Raw genomic sequence first — 21,182 nt, 5'->3', positions numbered from 1 at the left:
AACATTGGGGTACACATGCCCCTATGTATCACCACTCCTGTATCCCTTGGGAAATTCCTAGTAATGCTGTTGCTGGGTCGTAGGATAGTTCTATTTTTAATTTTTCGGGGAACCTCCACACTGTTTTCCAGAGTGGCTGCACCAGTTTGCATTCCCACCAATGGTGCAAAAGGGTTCCCGTTTCTCTACATCCTTGCCAGGCTCTGTAGTTTCCTAATCTGTTCATTTTAGCCACTTTGATCCGTGTGAGGTGGTATCTCAATGTGGCTTTGATTCGTATTCCCCTGATGAAGAGTGACGTTTGAACATCTTTTCATGGGTCTATTGGCCATCTGGATGTCTTCTTTGGAAAAGTGTCTATTCATGTCTTCTGCCCATTTCTTCACTGGATTATTTGTTTCTTGGGTGTTGAGTTTGCTAAGTTCTTTGTGGATTTTGGATACTAGCCCTTTATCTGATATGTCATTTGCAAATATCTTTTCCCATTCCATTGGTTGCCTTTTAGTTTTGTTGATTGTTTCCTTTGCAGTGCAGAAGCTTTTTATCTTAATGAGGTCTCAATAGTTCATTTTTGCTTTTAATTCTGTTGCCTTTGGAGATGTGTCAAATAAGAAATTGCTGTGGCTGAACTCAAAGAAGTTGTTGCCTTCTTTCTCCTCTAGGGTTTTGGTGGTTTCCTGTCTCACATTTAGGTCTTTCATCCATTTTGAGTTTATTTTTGGATAACACTAATTTTAAACCCAGTTAGGTAAATTGTTATTCTCCCCCCAAATAATCTCATTCTTCTCACTGGTAGATTTGTATGATAAAATATTATACCCAATTACTATTATTACTACATATTTTTTTAATTAAAAAAATTTTTTTAATCTTTATTTATTTTTGAGAGAGAGACAGAGTGTGAGCAGGGGAGGAGCAGAGAGAGAGGGAGACACAGAATCCGAAGCAGGCTCCAGGCCCTGAGCTGTCAGCACAGAGCCTGACATGGGGCTCGAACTCATGAACTGTGAGATCATGACCTGAGCCCATGAACTGTGAGATCATGACCTGAGCCGAAGTCAGACACTCAACCGACTGAGAGCCACCCAGGTGCCCCGATTATTACTATATTTTTATGGAAAAAGTTTCTTCTTTTTATAGAAAAGCCTACATAATATCCTCAGTTGTATCTCAAAATCCTAAAATATTTGCTCTTTGGCTCTTTATAGAAAACATTTATTGACCTCTGAACTAGAGTCTTCAAATATGTTCATCAGAGTATTTAAGATTCCCTGTGTGGTAGTTCCAAACCTCATGTCATATCTGCATCTAGTTCTGTTGGTTGCTTTGTCTCTTGACACCATGTTGTTAGTTTTCTTTTCATTGAGTGTCTCATCATTTTTTGTTAAAACTAGTCATTTTGTGTAGGCGAACAGAGACTTAAGTAAACACTGTGCTCAGAAATGGCCATGTCTTGGGGCACCTGGGTGGCTCGGTCGGTTAAGTGACCGACTTCAGCTCAGGTCATGATCTCAGGGTTCATGAGTTCGAGACCCGCATCGGGCCTGTGCTGACAGCTCAGACCCTGCAGCCTGCTTCGGATTCTGTGTCTCCTTCTCTCTTTGCTCCTCCCCCGCTCATGCTCTGTCTGTCTCTCTCCTTCAAAGATAAATAAAAATATTAAAAAGCAAAAAATGAAATGGTCACGTCTTTTCTTTAGTAGAGTGTATTGAGACAGTCATGCCCAGTTTTGTTGTATGGTTACCCTCCATGTGTACCAGGCTTGAAATTCTTCTGTTATTTTTTGCTTAGAGTGGTGGTTGATTTGTTGGATTGTTTCTCCGTGTCTGTTCCACACTCGGGACAGTCTTCTCTGTGCTTATGTGACAAAGAGGGCGTCTTTCCACACTTTTACCCCTCCTTTAGCAGTAAACTGCGGTTACTTGTTCCTGGACACTTGCTAGTCTAGTAGGGGAGGGAGGAGGTGGGGCATTCTTTGTTTTTCTGGCTCAGCGCCTCACCGTCTGGCAGGTGCTATATTCTTGGCTCTCAGAGACGAGGCCTTCTCAGTGATCTTGACTCTCTCCCAGCATAGGCGAGAGAGTCTGATCTGGCTCCTTCCTTAGGGGTAGAAGTTGTTTTATGTTCTCTTCCTCCAGCTACAGTAGGCTTTAACTTGCGCCCTGAAAGGCAGGTCGCGGAGTGGAGAGAGGGCCCCGGTGGAACCCAGTGCGCGACGTTTGGCACGCCAGTGGGGCCCCCAATCCGGGAGCTCTAGTTCCGTTGCTCGCGCGCATGCGCAGACCCGTCCACCTGCCTCCGCGAGGGGAGCCGCGAGGGGGCGCCGTACCAGCCGGCTCATGGTGTCCCCCACTGGCGGCTCCCCGGGCCTCCTACTCTGGCTCCTGCTCCTCCAGCCGCAGCTCAGTGGGGGGCGGGGCAGGTTGACGCCGTCCCCACTCTCCCCTTCGCCCTTGGGAGGCGGCCACGAGGACCCTGATGCCACCGTGTGGAGGGTTGCGGGACCGTCTACCACCCCCGAGCCCCAAGAATCTGCCCCAGTGTCCCAGTTGGTGGGATTGATCCCAGGTGACACTTGGCGTTGGGGGCCCTGGGCAGGTGGCTGAGGCACCAGAGTGGGAACCAGTGCTCTCGGGGAGTGTGGGGGAGCCAGGGTCCCTCCACCTCCCCGCCCCCCCACCCCCCGGGGGGGTGGTCTGAGGAATGCAGCACCGCTTGTGGAGTCTGAGCGGGATGCCACTCGGCCTCGCGGGTACGTGGCCTGGGGACGTCATAACACCGTCCTGGAGTCAAGGAGGCCGTGGCCTTCTCACGTGTCCAAGGGGCACCTGGGCCTTTGCTGGGAAGCCTGGGGAGCAGGGCCTGTTTCTCTGAGGTTCTTCCCCCTGCGCTGTTCTTACCCCAGGGTGTGGCCAGGTAAATGCGAAAATCTTGGGAGGACAGGAGGCTGAAGACGGGAAGTGGCCCTGGCAGGTGAGCGTGAGGATCAGAGGCAAGCACGTGTGCGGAGGTTCCCTCATCACACAGCAGTGGGTACTGACTGCAGGCCACTGTATTTTAAGGTGAGGAGTGAGTGACAAGTGGAGACTTGAGAGGTTTGGGTTTTTTTTTTAAATTTTATTTTAGAAAGAGAGTGCACTAGGGGGGAGAGGGGCAGTTGGGGGGAGGTGGAGAGAATCCCAAGCAGACTCAACGCTCAGCGCAGAACCCTGGGCAGTGAAGGGGAGGGGGGGGGGGAGGGGGGAGGGGGATAATCCCACCCCCCTTAGGATCAAGACCTGAGCTGAAATCAAGAATCGGATGCTCAACAGACCGACCCACCCAGGCACCCTGAGACTTGAGAGTTTTGAAGCCAGTCCTGCTCTCCTCAAATACCTAGTAGGTTCTGTTGCCCTGGCGAGTTGGCAGAACCCAAGCCCAACCCAACGCAGCCAAAGCACACCCACTTAAAAATGGGCGGGGTCTGCGCTGGGAGTGTGGTTACCAGGAATACTAATTCCGAGAACAAAACCAATCGTTTGGATGAGCAGACCAGTTTTGAGAGTCGGTAAGGAGGGATTCCTGGTGTTGGGCCAGTGGAGAGAGTGGTGAGGGAGGTTGGGACCATATTGGGAAACATCTGCCATGTGTGGAAAAGGCACACGGGATGCTTCCTGGGGTCTCTCTGAGGGGGCACATCTTCTTCTCTCCCACAGCCGTTTCCACTACAATGTCAAGATGGGAGATCGGAGTGTCTATAAAGAAATCACAAGTGTGGTGGTCCCCGTCCGAGACATCATTGTCCACCCTCAGCTGTCAGTAGTTGGAACCATTCAAAAGGACCTTGCCCTTCTCCAGCTCCTCTACCCTGTAAACTTCACCATGACCATCCAGCCTATATGCATCCCTCAGAAGACTTTCCGGGTGGAAGCTGGGACCACGTGCTGGGTGACCGGTTGGGGCAGAAAAGAAGAATATGGTGAGACTGTGAGGCAGGAAGCCGACCCAGGAAGAGGGAGACAGCTTTAGCCCTGCATTAGGCAAACAGGCTAAAGAGAGGGACAGGGAAGCAGACGGCCTGGCAGAGGGGTGAGGGGACAGCGGTTTAGCAGCAGCCAGGGTGATGGTTCCTGATTGGCTTGAGGACACTGATTGAGGACTTTTGTTGCAACACAAGTATTTCATGGTAGCCATTTAGGAAAGGCACCGGTCCCGGGAACTGGAGCTACTCTCAGGAGAAGAAATACAGGGGTGAAATCTCTTTATGGAGATTCGTGAGGGACCATGCCTGGCTGGCTTGGGTTTTTTTTTTTTTTTTAGGTTCCCTGGGGACCGAGCCAGATGCTATGGAATTCTATTCAGGGTGGCTTTCTGCTCAGCAGGTGAGGAGTGGTTTGCCAGCCAGAGCTGTCCCTCTCTGAAAGTATGTTGGTGGTTAGGGAGCTTCCTGTCCTTTTGAGTACAGGCAGAGCCAGAAGGTCGCTGTTGCTGAGGCTATAGGGCCCCCATCTCTGGGAAGAGTCTGGACTGGTAACCCTGGGGCACATTCGAGAGTCTGTGATCCTGCTCAAAAGTAAAGATACGTTACTGATGCACGGAATACCTGTCACGATTACCACTGATACTCAGGGTAACAGATGCCTGATGATCATTTCTCAGGCTGGTAAGGCCTTGCCTCTTCCTGTCCAGATCGGTTCTTCTTTATCCTGTCTTGGTTTTAGTTCTTACCTCCTTTTAATCCCCGTGTCAACTTTGGGCCTCAGTTTCCTCCAGAGTCTAACGGGGACGATACCCACCGCCCTGCCTTTCTCAAAGGGGGTTCTAGGTGCTTCGGGGCTTACTGTCCACCTGCGCACAACCACCCACTGCTGAGTTTCTTTACTGGTAGGTGGCGACCTTATTACCTCTGTTCTCCATGAGGTCGACCAAGACATCATCCACCATGAAAAATGTAATGAGATGATTCAGAAAGCCATGAAAACAACTAGGGATGTCGTACTGGAAGGAATGCTCTGTGGCTATAAAGGCGCAGGAAAGGATTCATGTCAGGTAAGTTCACGGACGCTTTCCTACCTCTGTAGCGAGGTTGTTCCCTCCCAGTTTCCTCATTCGCAAGTGGCACGGCCTCCTCCTCCCTTGTGACTCCCCTGAGCTGGCCTGACCTGTTTCTTCAGAGGGGAGCAGTCCTTGCTGGCCTGGGGGCACTGCCACGGTGTGGGGAGGCTGGGGCAGGTAACGCTAATAACAGAAGTCCCTTTGATTGAGTTCCTCCTCTGTGGCACTTACGGTGTGAGCCAGTGTGGGTGTTGACCCCCACTAGCTCTGTGAACCCAGATCATGACGCCGCGGCATAGACATTGTAGCGATTATACAGATGAGGTGAGGTCCAAAGATATCAGCTCCAGGTTCCCCCGTGGGTGCTTGCAGGACTCCTAGAGGATGAGTGTTTGGGTTTCTTGGAAAGAGAACAGCATTGTAGGGAGAGGGATCAGCATGTGGAGCAGCTCAGAGGTCCCAGGGAACGTGTCACATTTAAGGGAACGTTTTCCAGGTCTGGACCAAATGAGGTGGCAAATGTGGCCAGAGAAGAGAAGAGGGTTGGAGTCAGAGTACGTGTGGCCTGGAGTGCTGGTCCAAGTTTCTAGACGCCGTCTGGGCAGGACTGTGGGCTAGACGTTTGTTTCCATCATCTAGGCGATGGTGCTGAGTCCCGAGCGGGACGTGGGGGGATGAGGGGGTGAAGGAGGTGTGTCCGACGTTGAATCTTGGGTAACTGAGTGCTGTTGAGGGAGGGGGCTCGGGAGAGGTTAGGAGGGCTGTCTGTTTCTGTCTGAGCTGGTTGGTGCGGGGCCATCCGAGCGGGTCTGGGAAGGACGTGCGGTGCTCTGGGTGAGGTGGGGGGTATACGGGATGTCTGGGAGGGGATCTTCCAATATGGAGGCAGCTGGCTATATGGGTTAGGAGTCCTAGAGAAACTGTTAGCTAGATAGATGGATTGAGGGGGCTGCCAAGAAGAGGTGATATTCCAAATGTTTTCACAGCCACTGTGGTTTGGGCAGTGACCGGTTAAAATATCCTCCTGAGGATATTAAAGTTTTCCCATTAACTTTTCTATTTTTTTCAAAAAGGTTTTTATTTTTAAGTAATCTCTACACCCAGCATGGGGCTTGAACTTACAACTCCAAGATCAAGAGTTGTATGCTCCACCGATGGAGCCATCCAAGGTGCCCCTGCCCATTAACTTTTCAGTTCTTAGTTCTCATATTTGCAGAAAGCTGGGCCTGATAGGTGCCTGGGGGAACTTCCCCATGTGCCTGAGTCCCTGGTGCCTTGCAGGGCAGTGAGCCTGCTCTGACTTGGATGGCCTTGCATGCCTGTTTGTTTCTTTCTCTTTCTACAGGGAGACTCTGGGGGCCCTTTGGTCTGTAAATTTAAGGACACATGGGTCCAGGTGGGACTCGTGAGCTGGGGCTTAGGCTGTGGTCGTGGAAATGTGCCTGGAGTTTATACAGACATTGCTGCCTACTCTAAGTGGATAGTTGAAGTGATAAACCGGGCTGCCTCTTTGTATCCAGTGGTGTTCCTCATTCCACTTCTGTGCCTGGTGCTGCCCCTGGGCATCCTCGTGGCCCCGTGATCACCCCCGCCCACTCCCCTCCTGTTTCTGACAGGGAGGCCTGTCCTCCAACCTCCCCCCCCTCCTCATTGCCCTTTCCTCCAATGCTGGTTGGGATCCACTGACCCCGTAGAGAGCTACCCAGTAGAGAGTGGCAGTAAGCCCGGAGCCCTGAAAGTGTCCCAGCCTGATGCCCCAGTCACCTGCCTCAGCCACACCCACACCTTGGCTGTGCTCTGCCTGCCGGGAAGGAGGCAGCCGACCTGCCAGCTGGAGCCCGGTGCTTCCCTGACGCCTTGGAGAGCCTCTACCAAAGAAGAGACCTCATGAGCAGTGAGACAGCATTCCACCTGGCTGTGGTCTCAGGCTTTCACCTGACAGTGAGCTTGGTGATTGTGCAGAGAGAGCCAGGCGGTATCACCACGGCCCTGCTGAGGTCTGAGGCCTGGGGGTTCCGCATCCGACCCAGGTGTCTGGGACTGGGCGAAGTTCCCCCCTACCCAGTGCGGATCCACCTGGATCCTGCTGGGGCAGCCCCGCGATGGGGCCCCCTTTCTTGAGTATCCAGTGGCCACATCCAGGCTCACCCCAAGTTGTGTGGAGGCACTGAGTGTGGAAATCTTAGATGTCAACTGAATAAATGTTTGAAGAGTTGCTTTTGTGTTCTGTACATCTCCTGGTCTGGGCTGTGGGGGACACTGAGAAGTTATCTCACATTTAACTTAGGAGTGTGTTGATGTTGCTTTAAAGCATTTCTTTAGGGGTGCCTGGATGGCTCAGTCGGTTTGAATGTCCGACTTCGGCTCAGGTCATGATCTTGCAGTTTTTGAGTTCAAGCCCCACATTGGGCTCTGTGCTGACAGCTCAGAGCCTGGAGCCTGTTTCAGATTCTGTGTTTCCCTTTCTGCTCCTCCCCTGCTTGCCTTCTATGTCTCTCTCTCAAAAATAAATAAACATTAAAAAAAAATTTAAAACAGGAGAGGCAGAGAGAGAGGGGGACACAGAATGCAAAGTGGGCCCCAGGCTATGAGCTGTCAGCACAGAGCCCGACGTGGGGTTCGAACTCATGGACTGCAAAATCAATACCTGAGCTGAAGTCGGATGCTCAACCGACTGAGCCACCCAGGCACCCACACGATGCTTTTTAAACCCTAGAGGGAGAGGGGGGGTGGCCCTCGACTCGAGTTTGACAGATGGTTCTAGCTCTTGGGTCCTGCTGCTGTGCCCCTCATGGCCGCCAGCAGCTCTGCAGGGACCTTTGTAGTTGAATTTGCTGGCTGTTGCTTCTAGGGAGGAGGAAGTGAGAGAGAGTGGAAGCGAGAGAAAGGTCAGGGCACTGCACCCAGTCTGCAACCCTTATTTTCTGCCTGTTTGTGCTGCTTCCCCTGGAGTTATGTAGAGCCTTGAGCACCAGGTTCCCTTGGCCTGTGAAGAGTCAGCGAGAGGACAGGTTGAATGCTTCCTGGGTCTCTGCTGGCTCACGTCCTGCATTATCTGTGGTCCCAAGAGCAGCTCTTTGTCCGGATGCAGAGATGCAGAGCACTTCCCTGCTCCAGATTTCCTTCCCTGTTCTTGAAACTTTGAAGTTCCTTTCTTTTAGGAGGGGATTAGAGCATTTTGCATGTGAGAAGAAAGTGCCAGGTGACTATTTAGGTGGATAAAGAAGCGGACTGGGGTAAAGACTGATAATTCTCCTCTGACACCTCTCATCCCTTAATAAAGCCTGTGTTTCCAAGCCTTCCACTAAGGGAGACACTAAGTTCTGTGTGCCTAAGCTCGTGTGGCACTAAGTCCTGGCCAATAAAATATAAACAGAAGTGCTGGGTGGGATTTGTGGGAAATGTCCTTACGTGGAGGACAAGCCCCTTCAGATCTCTTTGCTCTCTCCTGGCTGCAGTGTGTGCACGGTGACCAGAGCTTGTGCGGGTGATATGGGACAGAAGGACCAATGCTAAGGGCACAGAACAGGAATTTAGAAGGAACTTGGCTCCTTGGAGTTTGTTGCTCTGCCCTCACAGCTCTTTATGCAACAGAGAAATACTCTTTTTTTTTTTTTTTAATTTTTTTTTCAACATTTATTTATTTTTGGGACAGAGAGAGACAGAGCATGAACGGGGGAGGGGCAGAGAGAGAGGGAGACACAGAATCGGAAACAGGCTCCAGGCTCTGAGCCATCAGCCCAGAGCCCGACGTGGGGCTCGAACTCACGGACCGCGAGATGGTGACCTGAGCTGAAGTCGGACGCTTAACCAACTGCGCCACCCAGGCGCCCCTCTTTTTTTTTTTTTTAAATTAAGCCATTATTATCTTCAGTCTCAGTTACTCGTATAAAAGCCTCATTCTAACTAATTCAGTTGGTATCATCTGGAGTTTTATTTCTGGATTTTTATGAATATAAGCTTTTGAAGTCATTTATTTAGAAAGAATTCTTTCTAATTCCTACTTGACTATATACACCATTGCTTCCTTCTCTATTCAGTTTTTAAAATTGATAAGGTTAAAAGCTTATGTTGATGAATGACTGTTATCTCTTAATGTACTTCCGTATTGTTATTTATTGAGGTATAATTTATAGTAAAATGTACACCCTGCAGTATAAAATTCTATGAGTTTTTTTAATGTTTATTTTTTACATTTGAGAGAGAGAAAGGCGGGGCGGGGGGGGGGGGGGGGAGGAGGCAGAGCGTGAGTGGGGGAGGGGCAGAGAGAGCTGGAGACAGAATCTGAAGCAGGTTCCAGGCTCGGAGCTGTCAGCACAGAGCCCGACCCGGGGCTGGAACCCACGAACCGTGAGATGGTGACCTGAGCTGAAGTCGGACGCTCAACCGACTGAGCCATCCAGGCGCCCCAATTCTATGAGTTTTAAGAGAGGTATACCCCATGCCAACATCTCCAAATCATGATTGAGAACGTTTGTTTTAATCCAGAATGCTCTCTTATGTGTCCCTTTCTAATCAGCCCCTCCCAGAGATAACCACCATTCTGATTATCATCAGATTATTTGCATGTCATTAGACCTCATATTGATGGAATAATATAGTCAATGCTCTTTTGTGTCTGGTTTCTTACCTTCCACGTGTTGTTTTTGAGATTCATTCATGTTGCTACATGTACCGTTAGTTCATTCCTTTTTATTGGTGAATAGTAATATTCTTGCATGAATATTCCACAGTTGGTTTATTCTCCTGTTGGTGGACATTTGGGTTGTTGCCAGTCTGGGGCTACTATGAATGAAGCTGCTAGTAAACATTCTAATGTAAGACTTTTTTGTATCTATACACTTTCACTTCATTTGGGAAGAAACCTAGGAGCGGAACTGCTGACTCATAAAATCGATGTATGGTTAACGTTATTGGAAATTCCAAAGACTTTTCCAAATTGGTTGTACCGTTTTACGCTAGTCCCAGCAACAAAGGAGAGTTCAGGTTGGTCCACATCTTCACCCGTCCTCGGTGTTTTTATTTGCCCAATTCTAATGGGTATGAAGTGGTATCTCACTGGGGTTTTAATTTGTGTTTCCCTGTAACTAATGATATTGAGCACCTTTTCATGTGCTATTGGTTATCTGCGTATCTTCTTTTGTGAAGTATGTTTTCAATTCTTTTGCCCATTTTTTTAAATTTTTATTTATTTATTTTTTTTAATGTTTATTTATTTTTGAGACACAGAGAGAGCATGAATGGGGGAGGGTCAGAGAGAGAGGGAGACACAGAATCCGAAGCAGGCTTCAGGCTATGAGCTGTCAGCACAGAGCCCGACGCGGGGCTCTAACGCACGAACCGTGAGATCATGACCTGAGCCGAAGTCAGAGGCTTAACCGACTGAGCCACCCAGGTGCCCCTCTTTTGCCCATTTTTTTTTTTTCAACGTTTATTTATTTTTGGGACAGAGAGAGACAGAGCATGAACAGGGGAGGGGCAGAGAGAGAGGGAGACACAGAATGGGAAACAGGCTCCAGGCTCTGAGCCATCAGCCCAGAGCCCGACGCGGGGCTCGAACTCACGGACCGCGAGATCGTGACCTGGCTGAAGTCGGACGCTCAACCGACTGCGCCACCCAGGCGCCCCATCTTTTGCCCATTTTTAATTAGGATGCTTATTATTTTTTTTTATTGCTCATTTATAAGTAGTCTTCTTATGTTCTGAATAGAATCCTAAGTCTGTCACTTGCTTTTTTTCACTTTTTAGCTGGGGGCTGTGAAGATTTTTCTTCTATTTTTTTCTTCCCTAAGCTTTATACTTTTAGCTTTTACATTTATGTTTGTGCTCTACAAATTCATTTGGGGGCATGGTATGGGAGAAGGATCCAAGTATATTTTTCCATATCTTTAATGTTTATCCACTTCCAGTACCATTTCTTGAAAATACATTTATTTTCACATTGATTTGCATTGGTACTTCACCAAAAATTAATTGACAGTGTATATGTGCATCTATTTATGGATTCTCTATTCAGTTCCTTATCTGTTTATTCTTTTTTAAATTTATAAAAATTTTTTTATTTCGAGAGAGAGAGAGAGAGAGAGTGTGTGTGTGTGTGTGTGCGTGTGCAGGGGAGGGGCAGAGAAGAGGGGAGAGAGAGAGTCCCAGTCAGCCTCTGCACTGTCAGCATGGAGCCCTACTCAGGGCTGATCTTGTGATCATGACCTGAGCTGAAATCAAGAGTCGGATGCTTAACCAACTGAGCCATCCAGGTACCCCCTTTTTGTCATTTGTATATTCTTTCCCCAACTTTTCCGTGTTCTAATTACTGTAGCTTTTATAGGTAGTCATGAAATTTGGTAGCATTACACCTCCTAATTTGTTCACGTTTTTCAAGGTGGAGCTTTGTGTAGAAATTGACAAGCTGGTTCTAATCTGCGTATGGAAAAGTAAAGGATGTAGAATAATCAAAACAAAGAGCTACTGTACTTTAAGACTTACTATAAAAGTGTAATAATCAAGACAGTGTGGCATTGGCATGAGGGGGCAGACATATAAATCAGTGGAGCAGGATAGAGTCTAGAAATAGATCTCTGCATATATGGTCAATTGATTTCAACAAAATTGCCAAGGCAATTCACTGTAGGAAAGATAGTCTTTTTAGTAAGTGATACGGGAAAAATAGGACATTCCTATTCAAGGAAAAAAAAAAGCCTCAATCCTAACTTTGCATTGTATGTAAAAATTAACTGAAAATGGATTATAGAACTAAATGTAAAACCTACATCTAGAGAAACTTCTAGAGAAAACTTAGAAGAAAAGTCTTTGTGACCTTTGAGTTGGCAAAGATTCTTTATATAGGACACAAAAAGCATGCACTATACAAGAAAATCAATGATTGGATTTCATCAAAATGATTATATTCTGCTCTTTGAAAGACACTGAACGACACCATTAAGAAAGTGAAAATGGAAGCCACAGAAAGAAAATAGGAAGAAAATAGAAAATAGGAAAATAACAGAAAGTCCACTCAAAGACTTACATATGAATGTTCATAGCATCTTTTATTGATAATAGCCAGAATCTGGAAACAATTCAAGTGTCTATCAACAGATGAATGCTAATCAATGAAATACTGCTTGGCAATCAAAAAGAATAAACTGCTGATAGACCCAAGAACATGGATGGAAATTCAAAAACATTATGTTGAGTGAAAGAAGCCAGACCCAACGAATACAAGAGTTTTGATTCCATTTATATGAAGACCAAACAGGCACAGCAGGTGATCGGTAGTTGCTGATGATGGACTTGAAGAGGGCCCAAATGCACCTTCTGGGGTTTTGAAATCGTATATAGCTTGATTGAGGTGGTAGTTATATGGATCTGTATATTTATTAAAACATTAGATTGTGCACTTAAGGTCTACGTATTTCACCATATGCAGATTTTTCCTCAGTTAAAAAATAGGTTAATGTGACACATTCTAGTTTGGCTCCGACGTGCATTCTCTTCCTCTTCCATAATACATGTCTTACGCAATGGCCTGATGTCTTAGGTCATTCTGGTGTTGTGCCTGCAAATATTTAACAAGCAGCTCTGTAGGGGGGAAAACCCTGATGTATAACATTTGCAGATATCCACGGTGTAAATGCTTCCACCATGGCTGATTTCGAGACACCAACATGACATTACTGAATCTGGAGTTGGGAAGAGATGTCCACCGTTATAAAGGAGTTCTACCGTAACAGCTACAGTAGACCTAACCTCAAGAGCACAGGTAATAATAAAACACAGGAAAATAACTAGGAAGTAATGAATTTTGAGTATTTACTACCTCTGTTTTGAGTGTAATTTCTTTAATGACAGCTTTTATAATTAAAACTTTAATAATGACCATGTTTGAAAGCCAGCTCATAAAAGTCCCGACGATTTGCAATCGGCTTTCGTGAGCCAGCTCCAGCATTCGCTGGGTCGTTTCTCCATGAGCAGATTCCGGGACAGGGATCCATGTTCAAGTAACCTATTAAGAGAGTTATTTTCAGGAAGAACCTGTATGGACGTAAGGGAAGCCAGATAGGAAAGGCAAAGGAGTTTAATAAGAACGTGATTAGAGGTGAAGTCTAGGCTCAGCATGATCCTGGAGTCTGCGTACATTACAGAATCCATCCAGACCTAAGGCAAGGGAGACTGGGCTTTTGTGCCCTGCAACACCATGTCATTGGCCACAGGCTGACCGGAGGGATGGGAGGTAGGGAGGTAGGGAGGTAAGAATGCAACTCCTCGTCACCTTTTGTAATGTGGCTCCATGTGCTCAAGGGCAAGCCTCCTAAGAAGCTCCTATGAATTTCTAGCAGCAGTGCCCAGAGTAGCTGGGAGATAGGTACACCAAACAGGTAAAATGGATCCCAAGCAATCTGGGTTGATACCCACTTAAAAAGTGCCTTTCTCGGCTTCCCTTGAAGCTTAGGGTGCCCATGTATTTAAGTTATGTTCCATTAGATGTAAGTAGTAGTGTGCTGTTGGGGATGCCCTTCAAAGGGACACGGGTATGCATTTTGGCCCTGTCCCTTTCTAAAGGGAAGATAGAAAGGTGGAGGTGCCATCTTGGACTCAGAGATATGAGCCCATGTTAAGGGTGGCAGACCTCGATCAGGGCTCGATTTGGACTATTAAGTAAGAAATAAACTTTTTTTTTGAGATAGCTCTGTTAACACACTTTAGCCTGTACCCAAACAAATACAGTGAGTAAAGAAATAAGTAATTGGGGCGCCTGCGTGGCTCAGTTGGTTGAGCGTCCGACTTCAGCTCAGGTCATGATCTCGCGGTTTGTGAGTTCGAGCCCCACGTCGGGCTCTGTGCTGACAGCTCAGAGCCTGGAGCTTGCTTCTGATTCTGTGTCCCCTCCTCTCTCTGCCCCTCCCCTGCTCATGCTCCGTCTCTCTGTCTCTCAATAATAAATAAACGTTAAAAAAAAAATAAAAGAAACAAGTAATAACAAATACCTAAAATCATGGCTGTGTAAAACAATAATAATTTCTAGTTTGTAGGCTTTTTTTTTTCTTTTTTCTTTTTTAAATCAAGACAGGACCAACCCCAACAAAATGAGAGAATGTATCAAGAAGAACAAGGAGGACATATCCACTGCACAAAAAATACAATTATTTGTACACGACCTGGTTGTCAATATAGGAAACCCCCAAAGAATCTACAGATTATTAAAATTGAAAATATAATTTGGTAAGATTGTTGAATAAAAGTATAACGTGGGACACGTGGGTGGCTCAGTCCGTTAAGCGTCCGACTTCCGCTCAGGTCATGATCTCTTAGTCCGTGAGTTCAGGCCCTGCATCGGGCTCTGTGCTGACAGCTCGGAGCCTGGAGCCTATTTTGGATTCTGTGTCTCCCTCTCTCTCTGCCCCTCATACACTCATACTCTGTCTCTGTCTCTCAAAACTGAATAATGTTAAAAAAAATTTAAATGGAAAATAAATGAAATTGAATTCCTACCTCACGCTACAGATTTAAAAAAATGTGGATACAAGATGAAACATGAAAAACAAAACTTCGAAATCTTAGGGGAAAATAAAGGATGATGCCTTTAAGACCTCAGGATAGGGAAGGCTTTTTAAAACCAGACACAAAAAACATGCATGATAAAGGAAAAGATTGCTATTTCTGACTACGTTAGAACTAAGAAGTTTTGCTCTTCAAAAGATGTAATAAAAAAAGATGTAATAAAGTGAAAAGGCAAATCGTGATAGATGATATTTGGAACACACATTACCCACAAAGGAGAGCACGTAAAAAAAAAAAAAAAAAAAAAGCTAAATGAGAAATACTTCAAAAGCAACCCAAATATAAAATTGGGTAGACGTTACAAACATTTTACAGAAAGAAAGCACAAATGGCCAGAAAAGATATGAGAATATACTCCAGGGAAATGCAAATGAAAACCATAACAAGGTATAATTTTATGCCCGCCATGTGGGAAAAGACAGAACTGTGGCAGTAAGTGTCGTGTAGAGTAACAGGAAGAGCCATAAACTGATGGTAGGAGGTGTCGTTTGGCGAAATGAGTTTGAGAACTTGCATTATGAACCAAGAAATAAAAATGAATACATTTCCACACGAATCATTGACATCCAAGGTCATTACTCATTCTGGTGACACAGCTCATTCAAAAGACACACAATGAAGCAGAGTTACTCGTCATCATCAAAAGTGAAAATATGCCAATACTATGCATGGAAAACCGGTTGTTCCGCTTTTTTGGAAAAGTAGACTTGTTAAGAGTTAGCATTGCAGGACAGCCTAGGACTACGACCCCAGAGAGAAGGGGAACGAGGGTCCTGGCTTCCTAAGCACAGGCAGTTTTCAGAAGGCACGGGGAAGGGAACCCAAACAGAACGCGATGGCACCACTAAGTTAAGAGGACAGATTGGAACTCAGGAAGGCGAGGCATCTGGAGTTTGCAGGTCACAATACCGTAGAGCAGATGTTATCATACTACGCTTCGTGGGCCAATTCCACAATAGCCAGTTTTTGTACAGGGCTAAGAATGATGTTCACATTTTTAAAGAGTTGCTTTTAAAAAAAAGAACCGCTCTGTCGGTTAAGCGTTTGACTCTTGATTTCGGCTCAGGTCATGATCTCACGATTGTGAGATCAAGCCCTGCGTTGGGCTCTGCCCTGGGGGTGGAGCCAGCTTGGGATTCTCTTTCTCCCTCGCCCCCCCCCCCCCAAGGGGGAAAAAAAACATGTGGCAGAGTCCACATGTGGCCTGCAAGGTCTCAAATATTTACTGTCTTTTACAGAGAAAGGTTGCTGATCCCTGCTGTGTAGGATGGAGATATGCCAAGAAACAACTTCCAGGAATCTGCAGAACAATCCCTTTCAGTCTTTGGCTGAATACTAATCTACACATACACAGGTTAAATTTCCAGAAGGCTGGGCAAAGAACAACTGCCAGGGAGCTAAAAGAGGACCAACTCACAGAGTTCACACAGTGCTGGGAGGGTCAAGCTTCATCCACCCGGAGAAAGGACCTCGCTGAATACTCAGGCCATCAGGAGGTACCCCACAAGGCTCACACCTTAGTATTAAGGCTAAGGTAATCCTAGGATAAAGGCTACTCTAGACTCATCCTACAAAGTTTAAAAACCGGCTTCAAACGGACCAACGTGGGCTGAAAGTAATTTAGCTGCCTGCCAAATTTCAACATTCCTTAAAGAAGGAAAATACAATTCAAATAGTCAGCAACGTAACATTAATAGCCTTCAGTGTTCATTAAAAATTACTAGACCCATGCCTGGGAGGCAGAAGGAAATATTAGTGAAATTGAAGGCACAACAGTATTAGCTATTCATGCTGAAGCACAGATAAAAAAAGATTGAAACCAGTTATCAGACCATGATGAGTTGACCTTTGGGATATCAAATGGTCTTATGTGAGGAAATTGGAGTACAGAAGGTGGAGGAAAACTGGGAGCAGAAATACCTGAAGAAATGCTATTCTTCAAGAAAATTTGAAACAATAGTTGCCGACAAATTTTCCAAATTGATTAAAAACTAGAAGTCACAGATTCAGGAAGCACAGTGGAGCCCAAGCCAACGCAAAGAAAACCACACTGCCAAGCATAATAATTGAATTGCTATTCAAAACCTAGGGATAGAGTTTAAAAGCAGGAGGGAAAAGACGTATTACTTACAGAGGAACAGAGATAAGAATGATTGGGGCACGTGGCTGGCCGAGTCAGTGGAGCATGTGACTGTTGATCTCAGGGTTGGGGGTTTGAGCCCCACACTGGGCGTAGAGATTACTTAAAAATAAAGTAAGAATGATTGCAGACTGCACTTCAGAAACAATGAGAGTCAGAAGATAGTAGAGAGAGGATCATCTTCAAATCTGAAAGTAAGTCAGTCAGTGTAGCATTCTACATCAGATGAAAATACCTTCCAAAAATAAAATTGCAGTAAAGACTTCTAAAAACCAAAGCTGAGAGAATTCCTTCCTGGACTTCAAGAAATTTTCAGTTCTTCAGGTTGAAGGAAAATGATATCAGATGGAAACTGGTCTGTGCAAAGAAATGAGGTGGGCCCGAAAAAGCTTTATTAGGGAGCATTAAAGACTTCTTCCCATTTTTAAATTTATGGCAGCGTAGAACATGCAACTTTTTGAACTTTTTGTACTCGTTACGTTAAAATCAACTAGTCTTGTGGAGCCTGGGTGGCTGAGTTGGTTGAGCGACTGACTTTGGCTCAGGTCGTGATCTCATGGTTAGTTCAAGGCCCGCGTCGGGCTCTGCACTGGCATTGCAGAGCCTGCTTGTAACTCTCTCTCCTTCTCTCTCTGCCCCTCCCCCACCTGTGCTTTTCTCTCTCTCTCTCTCTCTCTCTCTCTCTCTCTCTCTCTCTCAAAATAAATAAAAAAAACAAAATTGGGGCATATGGGTGGCTAAGTCGGTTAAGTGTCCAACTTCGGCTCAGGTCATGATCTCGCAGTTTATGAGTTCGAGCCCCATGCCGGGCTCTGTGCTGACAGCTCAGAGCCTGGAGCCTGCTTCAGATTCTGTGTCTCTGCCTCTCTCTGCCCCTCTCCCTCTCGCGCTCTGTCTCCCTCTCTCTCTCGAAAAATAAACGTGAAAAAAAATTTAAGAAAAGATCGAATGGTCTTTCACTTCGAATGGATCTTTCAACCATAATTTTGTAAAATCATCAGAAAATATTGGTTCGCTGTTGACACATTTCATGACACAATATCAAAAATCACAATTACTTATATTACCACTACTGTTGTCAGAAAAGTATTTAAGTATCGGAAAGCTGGAAAGCGTTGTCTGCCTAGAATGCCTGTTCAGCACACTGTCAGTGACTCATGGAGCGTCGAGTTATCATCATGGGATCCCCCCTCACATACTGCCCCACAGAGTCTTGAAAGGGCGAACCGCTAGCCCCCCAGGGTGCAAATACATGGATATAATAATCTTGCTACCGAATAGCTGCTTGGTCTCCTTTAGGGATGTAGCAAATCTCAAGGCTGAAATTGAATTTCAAGGGTTGGCATTGACCTTTGATGCTGACAGGTTGGACATCCAGCAGCAGTAGGAGCTACATCGGCTTTGGTAAGAGGAACCCCATGTTGTTTTATTGGGTGGACGAATATCCTCCAATCTTGCCAACACAAATACTCTGTTATTGGACACTGCAAGCGTGGAGGTTGACAAGGGCAAGTGTTAGCCGATCTCCAGCGGAGGCGTCATCTTATCCACTTGGCCGTTGAGTGGCTCCTTGGCAGTCGATACTCACTGGTGGGCTCAGTGGTTTCCACTGCCACAGGTGCATCCAGGTACGTCTTTCCCAAATTGTGGAGTTTTGGCCTTTCTAAGCCCCTGACCAACCAGACAAGCCATTCATCGTTGTTCAGGGGCCCATTTATATTCTTATTCGGGCCACTTCTCCTTTTGCAGCAAGCTGATGACCAAGTGCACTATTTGAAGCCCTATGCACAGGATTTCTCCTCATCACTGCCATTCAGGGCCACTCCTGAATGAGGTTCTAGTGCAACAGCGGTCTGTTTTCAGCTGGCACCAAAATTTTGAGCCCATCTGTGAGGGAGGCCCAGGTTTTTACTCTTTCATCAGCTGGTGATAGGACACCCCTTATAAAGCTATGGGTATGAACTGAGAGAGAAGCTTTAATTCAATACAAGTAGGTGATATGAAGGTCTAGGCCATTGCTTTTGTGCAATTTACTTGTTGTCTTCCAGACCTATCATGACCCAACTCCACATATATCATGTCCATTGAATGATGAATTGCTTTGTCTGGCTGAGTTTATGACTCGGTGAGTCTGGCTAAATATCTACATTATGAGAGGAGGCATGGGACTCTCAGTCACTTCATGTCCCATGGTCTGGCCGTTAGTTTCTTTCTAGGGTGCGGTGGCGTGCCGGGAGTTGCTTTTCAAAGAATGTACAATTTCACAATTTCTTTGCTGCAGACAGTATGGTCTCGTTCCAGTACTGTGGGAGTCTATACTGTCTCTCTGTAATTAGGACAGAGCAGAGACTCCTTACCTCCTTACCGCATTTTAATCTTACCAGCAAACTGGCTCGATGGGGCTTGCTGGGTCACACAGCCCAAGTGATAGGCTACTACAGCCTGACTTCGTTTCTTCATAGGAGGAACTACAGAGCATTGCGGCCACTCTTATGTGTGCACTCTGGGATAATCTCCCCGCTCAGGAGTTTTCATTTAATCACTGTCCTTTTGCCACATAAGGTAACGTATTCACAGGTTCCGGGGATTAGAACCCCGACATCTTTGGGTTGCCCGTATTCTGTCTATTACAGGGTTGTTTCCAGATGTTGGCTATTAAAAATAAAGCTACTAAAAACATTCCTATAGGTGTGTGTGTGTGTAATACAGCTTCATTTCTCTGGGGTAAGTGCCCAGGAATGCAATTACTGGGTCGTATGGTAATTGCACATTTTGTTTTATAAGAAACTGCCAGTGTCTGTTTTCCAGAGTGGCTGTAATATTTTTACATTCTTACCACAATGTCTGAGTGTACCTCTGCACCCGTGTCAAGATTTGTTGACAAATCGGGGTTGTCAAGGTCTGTTATTTTAGCCAGTCTGCTGGTGTGGTGTGTTGTGATATCTCATCGTGGTTTGCATTTGCCCTGCGCTAACGGCTCCGTTCAGGTGGAGGTTGATTTTAAAATTTTTGTTTTAACGTTTATTTTTTATTGAGAGACAGAGCGAGACAGAGCATGAGCATGGGAGGGGCAGAGAGAGGAGGAGACACAGAATCTGAAGCAGGCTCCAGGCTCTGAGCTGTCGGCACAGAGCCCGACGGGCGGGGGCTCGAACCCACCAACTGTGAGATCATGACCTGAGCCGGAGTCGGACGACCAGCCGACTGAGCCACCCAGGCGCCCCTAGGTGGAGGTTGATTTTTAAAAGGTGGCACTGCCATCTCTAAGGCGGTGGTGGGTGCCGTTGAGGGCAGCGTGTCCGTGTCCGCGGAGCAGTCCTGATCTTGACCTCACGTGAACCGGCGGGGGAGGAGGAGCGGCGAGGCGCGCTGCACGCCGGGCGCGGGGCTGCGGGTGCGTGGCTGCGGGGTCAGCGGTGGCACCCTGTGCCGGGCCCAAGGCCCGGGCACCAAGTGCCCGGGAGGCTCGCAAAGTCGGGACGAAAAGCCTCCCCGAGTCACGACTCCGCGGCCTGCGCCACCCGTCAGGCCACCCAGCGGGCGCGGCGGGACCCTGATCTCCGCGGAACGCAGTTTCCCGCCAACGCGAGGGCAGGGCCGCCAGCCGCCGCGAGGGGGAGCTGCGAGAGGCGCGGCGCCGGCGGGCCCATGGCGTCCCCGGGTGGTGGTTCCCTCGGCCTCTTGCTCTGGCTCCTGCTCTTCCAGCCGCGGCTCGGTGGGGCGCAGGGCGGGTCGGCGCCGTCCCCACCCTCCCCGTCCCTCTCGGGGGGCGGCCGCGAGGACCGCCGCGAGAGCGTGTCGAGGGTTGCGGGATCTTCTGAGACCCCCGTGCCCCAAGAGGCTGCCGCTTCCCCACAGGTGGCGGCGGTCACCCCCGTTGACCCTGGTTCCTACAGGGCTGCGGCCATTCCTCAGCCAGCAGCAAAGTCGCTGTTTCCTGCAGGTGATGTTTCGGGCCAGGCCCTGCCGCGGAGAACTGGCCTGGGCCCAGGGGGATGGGACTCTGCTCTAGGGGAGGGTCTCACACGAAGATGGTTTTTCTCAGGGGAGGAGAGGCTCTGAGTGGTCCCAACCCTGCCCTTGAGCTCGGAGGGGACGTGGCCATTGTCTTGGGGGGATACAGAGCTGCTCGGGGGGGTGGGGGGTTCTGAGGGGACATGACCTTGCTTTGAGGGTTCTGAGACTTCTGAGGATTATCCGGCTCTGCTGGTGGGGCTGTCATGGCTTTACTTTCAGTCCCCTCCCTTCCTTGATCTGCTCCAGGATGTGGCCACAGGTCTATGAGGATAGTTGGTGGAATACCCGCCCCAGAGAGGAAGTGGCCGTGGCAGGTGAGCCTGCAGATCAAGGATAAACACACGTGCGGAGGCTCCCTCATTGCCAGCCGGTGGGTGCTGACCGCTGCCCACTGCATACTTGGGTGAGTGTCTGGGGTTCTGGGCTTAGGCTC

General features: G+C 47.5%; 2 protein-coding genes across 7 annotated transcripts in view; both read left to right on the top strand.

Moving 5' to 3' along the window:
- The first annotated feature begins 1,656 nt into the window (after positions 1 to 1,656).
- The window catches only part of LOC122487192 (putative serine protease 42), a 23,008-nt gene continuing 3,482 nt past the window's right edge, over positions 1,657 to 21,182 (top strand). Inside the window, exons 1-5 of one of the 5 annotated variants that reach the window (XM_043587246.1) lie at positions 1,657 to 2,568; positions 2,906 to 3,062; positions 3,696 to 3,958; positions 4,868 to 5,028; positions 6,380 to 6,604. In XM_043587246.1, coding sequence (XP_043443181.1) covers positions 2,340 to 2,568; positions 2,906 to 3,062; positions 3,696 to 3,958; positions 4,868 to 5,028; positions 6,380 to 6,604 — 1,035 coding nt within the window. In that variant the 5' untranslated portion in view covers positions 1,657 to 2,339. Of the gene's footprint in view, positions 2,569 to 2,782; positions 3,063 to 3,311; positions 3,548 to 3,695; positions 3,959 to 4,867; positions 5,029 to 6,379; positions 7,250 to 19,194; positions 19,418 to 21,182 lie in introns of those variants that run through there. The other 4 variants (XM_043587248.1, XM_043587245.1, XM_043587247.1 and 1 more) reach the window with 4 other exon arrangements.
- The window catches only part of LOC122487190 (serine protease 44-like), a 15,415-nt gene continuing 14,150 nt past the window's right edge, over positions 19,918 to 21,182 (top strand). For both annotated transcript variants that reach the window (XM_043587244.1, XM_043587242.1), the window contains exons 1-2: positions 19,918 to 20,675; positions 20,996 to 21,152. In XM_043587244.1, coding sequence (XP_043443179.1) covers positions 20,381 to 20,675; positions 20,996 to 21,152 — 452 coding nt within the window. In that variant the 5' untranslated portion in view covers positions 19,918 to 20,380. The remainder of the gene's footprint in view (positions 20,676 to 20,995; positions 21,153 to 21,182) is intronic.

Source organism: Prionailurus bengalensis, chromosome A2 (assembly GCF_016509475.1).
Source record: "Prionailurus bengalensis isolate Pbe53 chromosome A2, Fcat_Pben_1.1_paternal_pri, whole genome shotgun sequence".
Lineage (NCBI taxonomy): Eukaryota > Metazoa > Chordata > Mammalia > Carnivora > Felidae > Prionailurus > Prionailurus bengalensis.
The sequence above is the reverse complement of the archived record's forward strand: the minus strand, read 5'-3'. Positions and strand labels throughout refer to the sequence as shown.